This window comes from Salvelinus alpinus, chromosome 22, assembly GCF_045679555.1.
Source record: "Salvelinus alpinus chromosome 22, SLU_Salpinus.1, whole genome shotgun sequence".
Lineage (NCBI taxonomy): Eukaryota > Metazoa > Chordata > Actinopteri > Salmoniformes > Salmonidae > Salvelinus > Salvelinus alpinus.
In genome coordinates this window covers 34,355,997-34,373,828 of record NC_092107.1, presented here as the reverse complement: position 1 = coordinate 34,373,828, position 17,832 = coordinate 34,355,997, and the positions used below count along the sequence as shown (strand labels likewise).

Sequence of the window (17,832 nt, the reverse complement as noted above, 5' to 3'; positions counted from 1 at the left end):
AGGAATGACCTCATCACAGCCTTTTATAGGTGTATTTTATAGAGGAATGACCTTCTCATCACAGCCTTTTATAGGTGTATTTTATAGAGGAATGTCCTTCTCATCACAGCCTTTTATAGGTGTATTTTATAGGGGAATGACCTTCTCATCACAGCCTTTTATAGGTGTATTTTATAGGGGAATGACCTTCTCATCACAGCATTTTACAGGTGTATTTTATAGAGGAATGTCCTTCTCATCACAGCCTTTTATAGGTGTATTTTATAGGGGAAAGACCTTCTCATCACAGCCTGTTATAGGTGTATTTTATAGAGGAATGACCTTCTCATCACAGCCTTTATAGGTGTATTTTATAGAGGAATGACCTTCTCATCACAGCCGTTATAGGTGTATTTTATAGGGGAAAGACCTTCTCATCACAGCCTTTTATAGGTGTATTTTATAGAGGAATGTCCTTCCCATCACAGCCTTTTATAGGTGTATTTTATAGAGGAATGACCTCATCACAGCCTTTTATAGGTGTATTTTATAGAGGAATGACCTTCTCATCACAGCCTTTTATAGGTGTATTTTATAGAGGAATGACCTTCTCATCACAGCCTTTTATAGGTGTATTTTATAGAGGAATGACCTTCTCATCACAGCATTTTACAGGTGTATTTTATAGAGGAATGTCCTTCTCATCACAGCCTTTTATAGGTGTATTTTATAGGGGAATGACCTTCTCATCACAGCCTTTTATAGGTGTATTTTATAGAGGAATGACCTTCTCATCACAGCCTTTTATAGGTGTATTTTATAGAGGAATGACCTTCTCATCACAGCCTTTTATAGGTGTATTTTATAGGGGAATGACCTTCTCATCACAGCCTTTATAGGTGTATTTTATAGAGGAATGACCTTCTCATCACAGCCTTTTATAGGTGTATTTTATAGAGGAATGACCTTCTCATCACAGCCTTTTATAGGTGTATTTTATAGAGGAATGACCTTCTCATCACAGCATTTTACAGGTGTATTTTATAGAGGAATGTCCTTCTCATCACAGCCTTTTATAGGTGTATTTTATAGGGGAATGACCTTCTCATCACAGCCTTTTATAGGTGTATTTTATAGAGGAATGACCTTCTCATCACAGCCCTTTATAGGTGTATTTTATAGAGGAATGACCTTCTCATCACAGCCTTTTATAGGTGTATTTTATAGGGGAATGACCTTCTCATCACAGCCTTTTATAGGTGTATTTTATAGAGGAATGACCTTCTCATCACAGCCTTTTATAGGTGTATTTTATAGAGGAATGACCTTCTCATCACAGCCTTTTATAGGTGTATTTTATAGAGGAATGACCTTCTCATCACAGCCTTTTATAGGTGTATTTTATAGAGGAATGACCCTCTCATCACAGCCTTTTATAGGTGTATTTTATAGAGGAATGACCCTCTCATCACAGCAGTCTCTGCCCATCTTCCAAAACATCTGAAACTCTACCTCATCAAATAGTATCTTAAATAATCCCACAGCACCCCCCTCACACCCTCTTTCATGAACTAACACTCACACTTGACCCCCTTACTAGCTCTGACTGCTGATATCTTCTTTATTGAGGAAAAATGTACTTGCTATGACTGTGATGTGGTTGTCTCACCTAGCTATCATAAGATGACTGTACTAACTGTATGTCTCTCTGGATAAGAGTGTCTGCTGAATGACTCAAATGTAAATGTATTATGGGTCTGTTTATAGAGTCATTTAGCATCCAGAGCCATGTTTGGATGTAGACCTGTTAATGTTCTCATAGTGTTGTTTGGATGTAAACATGTTAATGTTCTCATAGTGTTGTTTGGATGTAAACATGTTAATGTCCTCATAGTGTTGTTGGGATGTAAACATGTTAATGTTCTCATAGTGTTGTTGGGATGTAAACATGTTAATGTTCTCATAGTGCTGTTGGGATGTAAACATGTTAATGTTCTCATAGTGTTGTTGGGATGTAAACATGTTAATGTTCTCATAGTGCTGTTGGGATGTAAACATGTTAATGTTCTCATAGTGTTGTTGGGATGTAAACATGTTAATGTTCTCATAGTGCTGTTGGGATGTAAACATGTTAATGTTCTCATAGTGTTGTTGGGATGTAAACATGTTAATGTTCTCATAGTGTTGTTGGGATGTAAACATGTTAATGTCATCCTAGTGCTGTTGGGATGTAAACATGTTAATGTTCTCATAGTGCTGTTGGGATGTAAACATGTTAATGTTCTCATAGTGTTGTTGGGATGTAAACATGTTAATGTTCTCATAGTGTTGTTGGGATGTAAACATGTTAATGTCATCCTAGTGCTGTTGGGATGTAAACATGTTAATATTCTCATAGTGTTGTTGGGATGTAAACATGTTAATGTTGTCATAGTGTTGTTGGGATGTAAACATGTTAATGTCCTCATAGTGCTGTTGGGATGTAAACATGTTAATGTCCTCATAGTGCTGTTGGGATGTAAACATGTTAATGTTCTCATAGTGCTGTTGGGGATGTAAACATGTTAATGTTCTCATAGTGTTGTTGAGATGTAAACATTTTAATGTCCTCAGTGTTGTTGGGATGTAAACATGTTAATGTTCTCATAGTGCTGTTGGGATGTAAACATGTTAATATTCTCATAGTGTTGTTGGGATGTAAACATGTTAATGTTCTCATAGTGTTGTTGGGATGTAAACATGTTAATATTCTCATAGTGTTGTTGGGATGTAAACATGTTAATATTCTCATAGTGTTGTTGGGATGTAAACATGTTAATATTCTCATAGTGTTGTTGGGATGTAAACATGTTAATATTCTCATAGTGTTGTTGGGATGTAAACATGTTAATATTCTCATAGTGTTGTTGGGATGTAAACATGTTAATATTCTCATAGTGTTGTTGGGATGTAAACATGTTAATATTCTCATAGTGTTGTTGGGATGTAAACATGTTAATATTCTCATAGTGTTGTTGGGATGTAAACATGTTAATATTCTCATAGTGTTGTTGGGATGTAAACATGTTAATATTCTCATAGTGTTGTTGGGATGTAAACATGTTAATATTCTCATAGTGTTGTTGGGATGTAAACATGTTAATATTCTCATAGTGTTGTTGGGATGTAAACATTTTAATGTCCTCATAGTGTTGTTGGGATGTAAACATGTTAATATTCTCATAGTGTTGTTGGGATGTAAACATGTTAATGTTCTCATAGTGTTGTTGAGATGTAAACATTTTAATGTCCTCAGTGTTGTTGGGATGTAAACATGTTAATGTTCTCATAGTGTTGTTGGGATGTAAACATATCAATGTTCTCATAGTATTGTTGGGGATGTAAACATGTTAATGTCCTCATAGTGTTGTTGAGATGTAAACATGTTAATGTTCTCATAGTGTTGTTGGGGATGTAAACATGTTAATGTCTTCATAGTATTGTTGGGATGTAAACATGTTAATGTCTTCATAGTGTTGTTGGAGATGTAAACATGTTAATGTCTTCATAGTGTTGTTGGAGATGTAAACATGTTAATGTTCTCATAGTGGTGTTGGGATCTAAACATGTTAATGTTCTCATAGTGTTGTTGGGATGTAAACATGTTAATGTTCTCATAGTGTTGTTGGGATGTAAACATGTTAATATTCTCATAGTGTTGTTGGGATGTAAACATGTTAATGTCCTCATAGTGTTGTTGGGATGTAAACATGTTAATATTCTCATAGTATTGTTGGGATGTAAACATGTTAATGTCTTCATAGTGTTGTTGGAGATGTAAACATGTTAATGTCTTCATAGTGTTGTTGGAGATGTAAACATGTTAATGTTCTCATAGTGGTGTTGGGATCTAAACATGTTAATGTTCTCATAGTGTTGTTGGGATGTAAACATGTTAATGTTCTCATAGTGTTGTTGGGGATGTAAACATGTTAATGTTCTCATAGTGTTGTTGGAGATGTAAACATGTTAATGTTCTCATAGTGGTGTTGGGATCTAAACATGTTAATGTTCTCATAGTGTTGTTGGGATGTAAACATGTTAATATTCTCATAGTGTTGTTGGGATGTAAACATGTTAATGTCCTCATAGTGTTGTTGAGATGTAAACATGTTAATGTTCTCATAGTGTTGTTGGGATCTAAACATGTTAATGTTCTCATAGTGTTGTTGGGATGTAAACATGTTAATGTCCTCATAGTGTTGTTGGAGATGTAAACATGTTAATGTTCTCATAGTGTTGTTGGAGATGTAAACATGTTAATGTTCTCATAGTGTTGTTGAGATGTAAACATGTTAATGTTCTCATAGTGTTGTTGAGATGTAAACATGTTAATGTTCTCATAGTGTTGTTGGAGATGTAAACATGTTAATGTCCTCATAGTGCTGTTGGGGATGTAAACATGTTAATGTTCTCATAGTGTTGTTGGGATGTAAACATGTTAATGTCCTCATAGTGCTGTTGGGATGTAAACATGTTAATGTCCTCATAGTGCTGTTGGGATGTAAACATATCAATGTTCTCATAGTGTTGTTGGGGATGTAAACATGTTAATGTTCTCATAGTGTTGTTGGGATGTAAACATGTTAATGTTCTCATAGTGCTGTTGGGATGTAAACATATCAATGTTCTCATAGTGTTGTTGGGGATGTAAACATGTTAATGTTCTCATAGTGTTGTTGGGATGTAAACATGTTAATGTTCTCATAGTGTTGTTGGGATGTAAACATGTTAATGTTCTCATAGTGTTGTTGGGATGTAAACATGTTCATGTTCTCATAGTGTTGTTGGGATGTAAACATGTTAATGTTCTCATAGTGTTGTTGGGATGTAAACATGTTAATGTTCTCATAGTGTTGTTGGGATGTAAACATGTTAATGTCCTCATAGTGTTGTTGGGATGTAAACATGTTAATGTCTTCATAGTATTGTTGGAGATGTAAACATGTTAATGTTCTCATAGTGTTGTTGGGGATGTAAACATGTTAATGTTCTCATAGTATTGTTGGGATGTAAACATGTTAATGTCTTCATAGTGTTGTTGGAGATGTAAACATGTTAATGTTCTCATAGTGTTGTTGGGGATGTAAACATGTTAATGTTCTCATAGTATTGTTGGGATGTAAACATGTTAATGTCTTCATAGTGTTGTTGGAGATGTAAACATGTTAATGTTCTCATAGTGTTGTTGGGGATGTAAACATGTTAATGTCTTCATAGTATTGTTGGGATGTAAACATGTTAATGTCTTCATAGTGTTGTTGGAGATGTAAACATGTTAATGTCCTCATAGTGTTGTTGGGGATGTAAACATGTTAATGTTCTCATAGTGTTGTTGGGATGTAAACATGTTAATGTCCTCATAGTGTTGTTGGGATGTAAACATGTTAATGTTCTCATAGTGTTGTTGGGATGTAAACATGTTACTGTTCTCATAGTGTTGTTGGGATGTAAACATGTTAATGTTCTCATAGTGCTGTTGGGATGTAAACATGTTAATGTTCTCATAGTGCTGTTGGGATGTAAACATGTTAATGTTCTCATAGTGTTGTTGGGATGTAAACATGTTACTGTTCTCATAGTGTTGTTGGAGATGTAAACATGTTAATGTTCTCATAGTGTTGTTGAGATGTAAACATGTTAATGTTCTCATAGTGGTGTTGGAGATGTAAACATGTTAATGTCATCATAGTGTTGTTGGGGATGTAAACATGTTAATGTTCTCATAGTGTTGTTGGGGATGTAAACATGTTAATGTTCTCATAGTGTTGTTGGGATGTAAACATGTTAATGTCATCATAGTGTTTTTGGGATGTAAACATGTTAATGTCATCCTAGTGTGTCTCCACCGGGTTAGGGTTGGGGTTATAGAGTCCAGTGCCATGTTGGGCTGTAGACTTGTTATTTTCCTCAGGGCTTAACTATGTCTTCTCTGACCAAGTCTGAGTTCAGCCCCACAGACAGCCTGACGCACCCTGATGCTTTAACTAAGTCTTTAACCAATGACCATACTGTACATACCCAGTGTCTCCACACACCCCACCCTCACCCCACCCTCACCCGGGCCAGGCCTGGGAACGGGTTGTGTTGTATTCTTCAGGGGTTTCAAATATGAAGATAGTGTGTTGGTGCCCAGGGCACAGGGAGGGTTAGTCTGCTTCCTCCAATCATCTGAACTATCTCAATGTCCTCTATTAGATGTGCTTATCAGTACGGCTGCAGCCTCAATCTGCAAATTACAAAACTATTGACGTCAAATGGATGTGCTAATTATTCCATTTAAAGAGCTCTTTTAGGCCCATTGAAGGAGGACGATTTGTGGGAAAGCAGATCATTTAGAGTCACTGACTGCAGATTTATCTCCCTCAAACCTCTTTGAAATGTTTATCTAGTCATTCACTAATGACCTGGGTGAGTTGGTGATTTAGACATACCCTCCCTCCTTCTGAGTTGTACACAAGTCATGTGGGCCGTCCTCCTGCATTCCTCTGCTAACTACTCAGTATGGTTTGATATATCCCTCTGTTAACTACTCAGTATGGTTTGATATATCCCTCTGTTAACTACTCAGTATGGTTTGATAGATTCCTCTGTTAACTACTCAGTATGGTTTGATAGATTCCTCTGCTAGCTACTCAGTATGGTTTGATAGATTCCTCTGCTAGCTACTCAGTATGGTTTGATAGATTCCTCTGTTAACTACTCAGTATGGTTTGATAGATTCCTCTGCTAACTACTCAGTATGGTTTGATAGATTATTCTGCTAGCTACTCAGTATGGTTTGATAGATTCCTCTGCTAACTACTCAGTATGGTTTGATAGATTCCTCTGCTAACTACTCAGTATGGTTTGATAGATTCCTCTGCTAACTACTCAGTATGGTTTGATAGATTCCTCTGTTAACTTCTCAGTATGGTTTGATAGATTCCTCTGCTAACTACTCAGTATGGTTTGATAGATTCCTCTGCTAACTACTCAGTATGGTTTGATAGATTCCTCTGCTAACTACTCAGTATGGTTTGATAGATTCCTCTGCTAGCTACTCAATATGGTTTGATAGATTCCTCTGCTAACTACTCAGTATGGTTTGATAGATTATTCTGCTAGCTACTCAGTATGGTTTGATAGATTCCTCTGCTAACTACTCAGTATGGTTTGATAGATTCCTCTGCTAACTACTCAGTATGGTTTGATAGATTCCTCTGCTAACTACTCAGTATGGTTTGATAGATTCCTCTGTTAACTTCTCAGTATGGTTTGATAGATTCCTCTGCTAACTACTCAGTATGGTTTGATAGATTCCTCTGCTAACTACTCAGTATGGTTTGATAGATTCCTCTGCTAACTACTCAGTATGGTTTGATAGATTCCTCTGCTAGCTACTCAATATGGTTTGATAGATTCCTCTGCTAACTACTCAGTATGGTTTGATAGATTCCTCTGCTAACTACTCAGTATGGTTTGATAGATCCCTCTGCTAACTACTCAGTATGGTTTGATAGATTCCTCTGCTAGCTACTCAATATGGTTTGATAGATTCCTCTGCTAACTACTCAGTATGGTTTGATAGATCCCTCTGCTAACTACTCAGTATGGTTTGATAGATTCCTCTGCTAACTACTCAGTATGGTTTGATAGATCCCTCTGCTAACTACTCAGTATGGTTTGATAGATTCCTCTGCTAGCTACTCAATATGGTTTGATAGATTCCTCTGTTAACTACTCAGTATGGTTTGATAGATTCCTCTGCTAACTACTCAGTATGGTTTGATAGATCCCTCTGCTAACTACTCAGTATGGTTTGATAGATTCCTCTGCTAACTACTCAGTATGGTTTGATAGATTCCTCTGCTAGCTACACAGTATGGTTTGATAGAGCCAAAACCAGAGTTGGACTAATCCTGGATCTCAGGGTGTAAACTGTGCAGGATTAGGATTAGGTTAATGGGGATTAGGTGTCTGAAAGCGGTTCATGGAGCCCTGGGGATGTTGTCATCTCACACTGATTTGTAACAGATTAGAATAAAATAAATCACACTTTATTCTTACTTCTGCTCAGCCATAAATGTAAAGGTATCCTCATATGACATTGGATCAAAATGTTCAGTTTTCACCATATTAAAAAAGGACACTTCTTTGGGTAGTGGGTTTATACACCAAAGAGTGCAGTAGGTTTTTATCAAAGACAGTCCATGAAAGTGTGTGTTGGTTACAGAGTGGGGGAGGCTATAATGACTGCAGGTATTAGACAGAGAGGAATGTGAACGTGAGAGGAGTGGAGGTTGAGACAGGGTTCACCTGTGAGCTGAGCTCTGGTGCTCATTAATTGGCTGTGGTGCCTGCTGTGTCCTGTCATACCACTAGTTGGGGGGTTGTGGGGGGGGGATACAATTTATTATCTGCACTAAAGAGTCAATTTGTCAAGACCTCAACTGCTCTGGGCTGCTGGTGCTGATGAATAGAGGTCCACTCTCACTACCCAGCCCTTTACCAACATCCTGACACACACAAACACACACCAGGGAGGCTACTCCTGGACATAAACCCACAGGAGAGGCAACTGGAGAGAGGGAGAGCAAGCAGGAGTGATCAATCTACTATCAGTCCGTCCATCATGTCTGTTAATACCAATTTTGACGTTGCAGTTGGCACCTTCAGTTTATGTAGATAGATACCTGAGGACAAATGTCTGCATTGGTCTAAACCTGTCCTTATGTCAACTGGTGAAACGGTGAACTTGACTGATAATGACTGATTGAAAAATAACTAAGTTACTTCACATTTATTCAATATAGGCGTAGTACAAAATGACTCCAATTTATTGTTTTGAATGGCGAAGTGCAGCTCTTGACCTTCAGTCCAGCAGGATGTTTACAGTATCATCAAGGTGAGTAAGGTCTGGTGGGGAGAACTCTGAGGACAGATAGCAGGCTGAGATAGGATGACAGATAGCAGGCTGAGATAGGAGGACAGATAGCAGGCTGAGATAGGAGGACAGATAGCAGGCAGAGATAGGAGGACAGATAGCAGGCTGAGATAGGAGGACAGATAGCAGGCTGAGATAGGAGGACAGATAGCAGGCAGAGATAGGAGGACAGATAGCAGGCTGAGATAGGAGGACAGATAGCAGGCTGAGATAAGAGGACAGATAGCAGGCTGAGATAAGAGGACAGATAGCAGGCAGAGATAGGAGGACAGACAGCAGGCAGAGATAGGAGGACAGATAGCAGGCAGAGATAGGAGGACAGATAGCAGGCTGAGATAAGAGGACAGATAGCAGGCTGAGATAAGAGGACAGATAGCAGGCAGAGATAGCAGGACAGATAGCAGGCTGATATAGGAGGACAGATAGCAGGCAGAGATAGGAGGACAGATAGCAGGCTGAGATAGGAGGACAGATAGCAGGCAGAGATAGGAGGACAGATAGCAGGCTGAGATAGGAGGACAGATAGCAGGCAGAGATGGGAGGACAGATAGCAGGCAGAGATAGGAGGACAGACAGCAGGCTGAGATAGGAGGACAGATAGCAGCCTGAGATAGGAGGATAGACAGCAGGCTGAGATAGGAGGACAGATATCAGGCAGAGATAGGAGGACAGATAGCAGGCTGAGATAAGAGGACAGATAGCAGGCAGATATAGCAGGACAGATAGCAGGCTGAGATAGGAGGACAGATAGCAGGCTGAGATAGGAGGACAGATAGCAGGCTGAGATAGGAGGACAGACAGCAGGCTGAGATAGGAGGACAGATATCAGGCAGAGATAGGAGGACAGATAGCAGGCTGAGATAAGAGGACAGATAGCAGGCAGAGATAGAAGGACAGATAGCAGGCTGAGATAGGAGGACAGATAGCAGGCTGAGATAGGAGGACAGATAGCAGACTGAGATAGGACAGAAAGCAGGCTGAGATAGGAGGACAGAGAGCAGACTGAGATAGGAGGACAGATATCAGGCAGAGATAGGAGGACAGATAGCAGGCTGAGATAAGAGGACAGATATCAGGCAGAGATAGCAGGACAGATGGCAGGCTGAGATAGGAGGACAGATAGCAGGCTGAGATAGGAGGACAGATAGCAGGCAGAGATAGGAGGAGAGATAGCAGGCTGAGATAGGAGGACAGATAGCAGACTGAGATAGGAGGACAGACAGCAGGCTGAGATAGGAGGACAGAGAGCAGACTGAGATAGGAGCCATTTAGCGTTTAGCAACAGGATGAATCATCTGATAACAGGGGACCACGTGATGGACGTGATTATCAACGTACTACCTCTGACAGAGCCAGACGGCAACCAGCAAGTCATCACAGGTTCTGGGAGGGGTAAAGATTCCCTCCCTCCCCTCCCTTCCCCCCTCTCCATCCCTCCCTACCTCCCCCTCTCCCTCACTCCCTCCCCCTCTCCCTACCTCACTGATAAGCCTTACCTTATGATGACCATAAAGTGCAAGTAATGAAGATGGTTCACTGATAATGTAGAAACAATACAGATGTAATTACATGGAACTGACCAAATTGTTGAATATCTCAGCGATATTCAAATAATCTATAATGACTGTCAGCAATCGTGGCTTTTCGAGTAACACATGTCCACAAGACTGTCAGATTTCCCCAGCACACATAGTTCATTTCATTTGGTAGCAACAAGAACACATGTAATGGGTTAATGGTTCATATCAACATCTAGGCCTAATCCAGGACCAAGCCAGTAAGCATCTGTTGACCAGTCCAGCTCTATTTGCACCCCTTCCATCTCATGGTCACATGTCTGTCTGTCTCTCTGTCTGTCTGTCTGTCTGTCTGTCTGTCTGTCTGTCTGTCTGTCTGTCTGTCTGTCTGTCTGTCTGTCTGTCTGTCTGTCTGTCTGTCTGTCTGTCTGTCTGTCTGTCTGTCTGCCTGTCTGCCTGTCTGTCTCTCCATCCCAGGATAACACAGACATCCCCAGACCCAGTCCAAGTGCGACCTGTAATTAGAAACCATGGTGTCTGGAGGGGGAGATCCTAGTTCAGACAGGAGCATTCCTGACACTGCCCCAGCAGCCCAGGGAGAATCAGTCCTGCTCTGCTTTGCCACGGAGGCTGAAATGTGAACCCTGACCTCTATCTCTGCAGGCGCTTGTCAAAGCGGTGCACTGTTTCCTCACACCAATGACTGACGCCTGCAAGAGTTCCCACCACCACCTCTACCACCAATCTCTCTCTGCCTCTCTCAAGTCAATTCAATTCAAAGGGCTTTATTGGCATGGGAAACATATGATTATAATGCCAAAGCAAATGGAATTGACTCTAGGAGGACTCTCTCTCTCTCTCTCTCTCTCTCGCTCTCTCTCACTCTCTCTCTCTGTAACAGCTCACTTAGCACCACAGAAAACAAGGATGCAATTCAGGAAACCAATCAGCAAGAGGAATGAGCTTGTGGGCTCAGAAATGACAATGTCCTCTTCAGATACTGAGTCTGACAGAGGCGCACATAAACCACCCTGAATTTCAATCACAGAGAATTATGTAATGCTTGGTTTTATTGACCTCTGTGTTTGCAAGGCAAATATAAATCAAACCTCTCCCCTAGCACCGTAAACATCTTTACAACTTCCATTTCAGTTTCAGTTACCAGGTTTTTATGGAGTCAATCTGCTTAATTATTATCACTATCATACCCAGCCATATCATTTCTTCATTTACTTTTAAATTCATGATCTACTGAAAGAGTAAGTGTTTTAACGCATATTAGGCAGAATACTAACCATTAAGTACATGTAGCCTATAATATTCTGCCAGGTTTAAACTGGAAAACAATTAGCTGAGATTTAGATGTAATTACATAGGCCAACTGAAGCTATAATATACTGATGTCAAAAGGAGAGTGGAAGTCATAGCTGTTTCTTTGAATAGTAGCCTACCTTTCATGAGTTTAGAATCAACTGGAAAGACATCAAAGTTGCATTCTGTGAAACGCTGCTTTATGTTGCAGTTGGAATGAGATGGCAAAATACACTACCAATAGTATGTGGACACACCATCAACATTAGTGGATTCGGATTTTTCAGCTACACCCGTTGCTGACAGGTGTATACAATCGAGCACACAGCCATGCAATCTCCATAGACAAACATTGGCAGTAGAATGGGCCATACTGAAGAGCTCAGTGACATTCAACGTGGCACCGTCATAGGATGCCACCTTTCCAACAAGTCAGTTCATCTGCCCTGCTAGAGCTGCCCCGGTCAACTGTAAGTGCTGTTATTGTGAAGTGGAAACATCTAGGAGCAACAACGGCTCAGCTGCAAAGTGGTAGGCCACACAATCTCACAGAACGGGACTGCCATCTGTCCTCGGTTGCAACACTCACTACTAAGTTCCAAACTGCCTTTGGAAGCAACATCAGCACAAAAACTGTTAGTCTGGAGCTTCATGAAATGGGTTTCCATGGCTGAGCAGCCACACACAAGCATAAGCTCACCATGCGCAATGACAAGCGTTGGCTGGAGTGGTGTAAAGCTCGCCGCCATTGAACTCTGGAGCAGTGGAAATGTGTTCTCTGGTGTGATGATTCACGCTTCACCATCTGCCAGTACAACGAACGAATCTGGGTTTGGCGGATGCCAGGAGAACGCTACCTGCCCGAGTGCCTAGTGCATAGTGCCAACTGTAAAGTTTGGTGGATGAGGAACAATGGTCTGGGGCTGTTTTTCATGGTTCGGGCTAGGCCCCTTAGTTCCAGTGAAGGAAAATATTAACGCTACAGCATACAATAACATTCTAGACAATTCTGTGCTTCCAACTTTTGGCAACTGTTTGGGGAAGGCCCTTTCCTGTTTCCGCATGACAATGTCCCCGTGCACAAAGAGAGGTCCATACAGAAATGGTTTCTCGAGATCGGTGTGAAAGAACTTGACTGGCCTGCACAGAGCCCTGACCTCAACCCCATCGAACACCTTTGGGATGAATGGGAATGCTGACTGCGAGCCAGGCCTAATCGCCCAACATCAGTGTCCAGTGTTCTAGTGGCTGAATGGAAGCAAGTCCCAGCAGCAATGTTCCAATATCTAATGGAAAGCCTTGCCAGAAGAGTGGAGGCTGTTATAGCAGCAAAGGGGAGAACAACTCCATATTAATGCCCATGATTTTGGAATGAGATGTTTCGACGAGCAGGTCTCCACATACTTTTGGTCATGTAGTGTACCTCACTCTGGGATGTGTATGAGCAACTGACCTGGAAGGTCCAGCCAGCAGTGTTGTGTGGCTGTTATGTCACAGCTGCTCCTGAGATCACTCCTTTGCTAAAGCAACACAACGAGAAAGTCTGGCGAGACACAAACCAAACAGCAGCCAATAGAAGAAAAAAATGATTATGTCTGAGTTATGGATTGCTGAACAATGTTTTTGATGCCAAAATGCCACCAGAAAAATGGTGTATGAATGAAATGAATGCCACATTGTATATATGCATTTTCATTTAGACAAGTAGAACAAGTTCCTACAGCACCACACAAAGCTACACAGTAGTTGCAACAGAATAAGAGTAGTTATAAGACAGAATGTAAAACTGGCCACCCATCTCTATCATGTCCAAACAGAACACAGATGAGCTGGTGTAGGTACGACACTAGTTACCACAGCCACAACGTCATAAACCCATCAATTCCTACATTTTCTCTTCTTAAAATGGGATTTTAAACCTAACCCTAACCTTAACCTTCAGTACAGGACTTTGTCACAGTGCTAACCTTATGCCTAACCTTAATCTTCAATTAAGACCAAAAAGCTATTTTTGTTTTCAAGGATTTTTTAAGATACAGCCAATTTTGACTTTGTGGCTGTGGTAACTAGTGAAAAACACACGCTATCGCCAGGACAAACACTGCACCTCAATCTCCACAAGGTCCACCACTGTCTGAGTGATGAGGGCCTCCCACAGGAATCACTGTGACAGGTCTGCGTACTGCACACGGTTAAATCAGTTCAGGGTTAGAAAGCTATTCCACCCTCTCATCCAGCCCTGAAAGTAGACTTTTTGCAGTCAAGAGCAACAGAACGTTTCCAGTGTCACCAGCACTGTGTCACCTGATGTACACTTCAGTAGGCTTTGATTTTGAATTGTTAGATACTACTGCACTGTTGGAGCTAGGAACACAAGCATTTAGCTACACTCGCAATAACATCTGCTAAATATGTGTATGTGACCAAAACATGTTTATTGTATTTGATTGATCATGCTGTTCATGCCAAGAGAAGTAGGCATATAGGCCTATCAGCACGTTGCATGTTATTGTATGATTCAGTTGGTCTTAAAGAGAAATAAGAACAGGGACTACAGTACTTGAAACCACCATCTGAAGCTCTTGTTGTTTGAAGTGTATTTAATTGTCACTTCTGTACATTAATTCATAGCCTATTCATTCCTGAATTTTTTTCTTCTGATTTTAAAATGTGTAGGCTTATTTCACACTATATAGCCTAGCAAACGAAAACATGTGCCGTCTACACCCCTTGCCAGTAAAGAACAAACAAAAAAACATTTTGCCCCAACACTGATTTTAAATGTTTAGGTTCACAGTTCTGTTTCACACTTTCATCATTTACTTGCTATAGAAAAAGTATAGACCTAGGATATGTTTCTTACCAACGAGGGTTGGTACAATGTATTATCATACAGTATGGCCTATAATGGATATATTATGCAGTAAAATTAGTTGTGCCATTCAATTACATAATATTCATTTTATATTCATACCAAATGTCCGACCCAAGTGACCTGTCCAAATACAAAGCAGCCTGGGAATGATCAATTGCCTACCTGAGCACACATGGAGAATTCCAAGTAACACCGCAATCCAAATAGAAGTTGGCGACATTATTCAACGTCTCTCGTCTGAGAATATTGCTTGATTTATCCAAATTATTCGTGAAATACTTCAACAATCCACTCCTTCATAATCTTGATGTCAATTACAAAACTGTTTTCAGAATTCCGCGAAAATGACTTAATCAAATAGTTAATGATTTGTTGATATTAGCTTAATAATAAAATGTTATTCCAATATAGGTGACGTCTCAAACGTAGTATTCCATGAATTGTGAAGAATAAAAAATCTACCGAGAACAAACTACCCGCAAAATGGGAATAGGACGCGCGTGCTCTGCGCTGTATTAATAGTTATAAATGACGTGATATCCAAAAGCGATGGAAGCAAGTTTCGATTATTGTTTTACATGTTATTTAGTTAGGTAGATGTTTAGAACAGTTCTATCGCTTCTTGGAGTTTGTCGTCCCGTCTTGCGTTCTCGTTTAACGGGCATCTGTATAATCCAATTCAAATAATCATTTTGCCATTCATATGGATAATAAAGTAAGGAAATTACAGACAACAATCCGGAGAGAAATCACCACAAGGTAATTTGTGCCAAAAGAAAATCAGTGGACGTCCGTTGTAAACCCCTCAGAGATAATGGATGCTTGTAGTCACATCAGTACGGTCCGTTTTTGAATCTGTCACTTGACAACGGGAACTTCCGAAGTTTCTTTTCTCCGGGTTTAGCTAGGACAAAGTCTGGAGACTGTAGCTTCGATCCATTGGTCGCGGATCACTCCTACTTTTCCATAACTTCAGTGGCCCTTGGGTTACTCAAGTTTTGCTCCACAAAATCGTATTTGAGTTTTCGAATCCCCTGTGAGCGCCGCGGACCCCTTCACCTCGGGCAGGGGGTTCTCATTCACATGCACAGCGCCTCATTCACTGGAGCTGAATGCCTCGTCAAATAGTACGTGCCATTCTCCCCCCTTCAAGAAGCTTACAATTGGTTTTTCCAATTGAAGAAATTTAACCTCTTCCAGGCTGGATTGGAGAGCGCAGCGCAGATCAGCTGTCAACTATTTTCAGTTACTGAGGTGACTGTTAACATTTATGTATGTAGTCTACCACACTACAATGATGGCTGTTATTCACAGTTCCCATGCATGTGGTAAACCTGTAGGTAGCCTGTGTGTGTGAACGGTAGATCTTTCCCTGTTCCTACAAATCTGGATGGTATAGTAAGCAATAGTATATAATAATATTAACAATAATAATAACAACAACAATCATAATTACCATAATAATAATAACAATAATCATAATTATAATAATAATAATCGTAGAATATAATAGGACATAATATACTACAATATAGAATAGAACATACAACCTGGTTTGGTTGGCTTACAATATATACTACAATATAGAATAGAACAAACAAAAATACAAGTATTAGCCTATAACCTATATAATAAAATGTTATATCAAAATGAATGCACAGAAGCCGTTGGGCTATCAAATCATGACATGTTTGTGTGCAATCCGCGACTAAAGTCTAGTTCTCGTACAGTAAGACAAAAGAGCGCTGTTGGCATTAGGACTAGCTGTTGTACACTCCCAATCCCATGCTTTGGCTTACTGCTGGGGCGAGATACACATCTAATCAGTCAATTAAAATTCACTTTAGGGCCGATTATCCTGGAACTAGGTTTCCCTTAACTACGATCAAATATTATATCATCTACTTTAAAATGTGTAAGATTAGCTAAACGAGAAAATCATAACCTAAATCGAGTTGACCGTATTTACAGGCTAAAACCTTCAGATAGTCCAAGTGGTATATTATTTATTGTAGGCTTATTGTTTTTCCACATGATAAGATAAAAGATACTCAAAATAGAATTACAACATTTTGTCATTGTCTTTTCAATGCAGTTTACCAGCTTTTTTTCAACATTTAATGAATTATAGTGAAAAATTGTCTAGTCTGTGATTTTAGACAATACTCCAGAGATGACAGATATTCATTAATAAAGATATTTGAACTTGATTCATTTTTTGAGTAAATGTTTTATGTAAAAGGTTCATGAAAAAAATGACATTGATTGCATTAATTAAGAATCTAAATAAAACGTAATTTCATAGCCCATAGAGCCTATAATTTCAGCTCAGGCCCTCTCCTTTGAGGTCGTATTAGTTACCCAGCAGCGCCCTCCAGTGAGAGTTAGTGGAACCCCACCATCATGGGCATATCGCCATCTTTATCCGCGATGCAGCCGTTATTGACAACACACAGACAGAATAAATCTATTACGAAAATGAAAATATATTGTTATACCATAAGAACAACTGTAGCCTATCCACCCCTTTGTGTACAATGTGTTGATTTTATTTAGTTATGCCTCATTGTATGTAGGATGAGGAATATAATGGACAGGAGTCCATAATGACATTCAGATTATGGCTAAAAGTGAGTCAGTCATTCAATCTATTTCTCAGTGTCATTCATTCCTCTCCATTTAGGTCTCAAATGTGATTCTGCTCTTTTCTTTAACCAGTCTCAGTGTTCTACAGTGTGTTGCTCCTGAAAGGCTGCCACCAGTCCTTTAATTGCCCTGGTTCTGCCACTGGCTGCTCACCTGAATACTTCCAAATGGAATTGTAACTTTTCCCGGCGCCAACAGGAGATAACAGTACAAGACTGAAACATACAGGCGATTATGGACCCTGGCTTCACTGAGACCAGCAACATGGGGTCTGACTGAGAGGACTGGCATTGGGAGAGACATTCACTGACTGCAGGCAGATGTGTTGTAGATTATTTTAGAAAGTGAAGAAGGAAAATCCTACAAAACTCAGGTAGCTACAGTAACAATGTAATGTTGTGTCTACTATGATGTTTGGTGTCCCAGGTCTAAACCAGTCCCTGATTAGAGGGGAACTTGGTGTCCCAGGTCTAAACCAGTCCCTGATTCGAGGGGAACTTGGTGTCCCAGGTCTAAACCAGTCCCTGATTAGAGGGGAA

General features: G+C 40.0%; 1 protein-coding gene across 1 annotated transcript in view; it reads right to left on the bottom strand.

Annotated features, from left to right (window-relative positions):
* Window positions 1-15,775, bottom strand: part of LOC139549457 (roundabout homolog 1-like) — a gene marked incomplete in the record, with an annotated part of 182,916 nt that extends 167,141 nt beyond the window's left edge. The window contains 1 exon segment of the mRNA XM_071359983.1: window positions 14,810-15,775. Within this exon segment, the coding sequence (XP_071216084.1) occupies window positions 14,810-14,867 (58 nt within the window).
* Window positions 15,776-17,832: the final 2,057 nt, after the last annotated feature.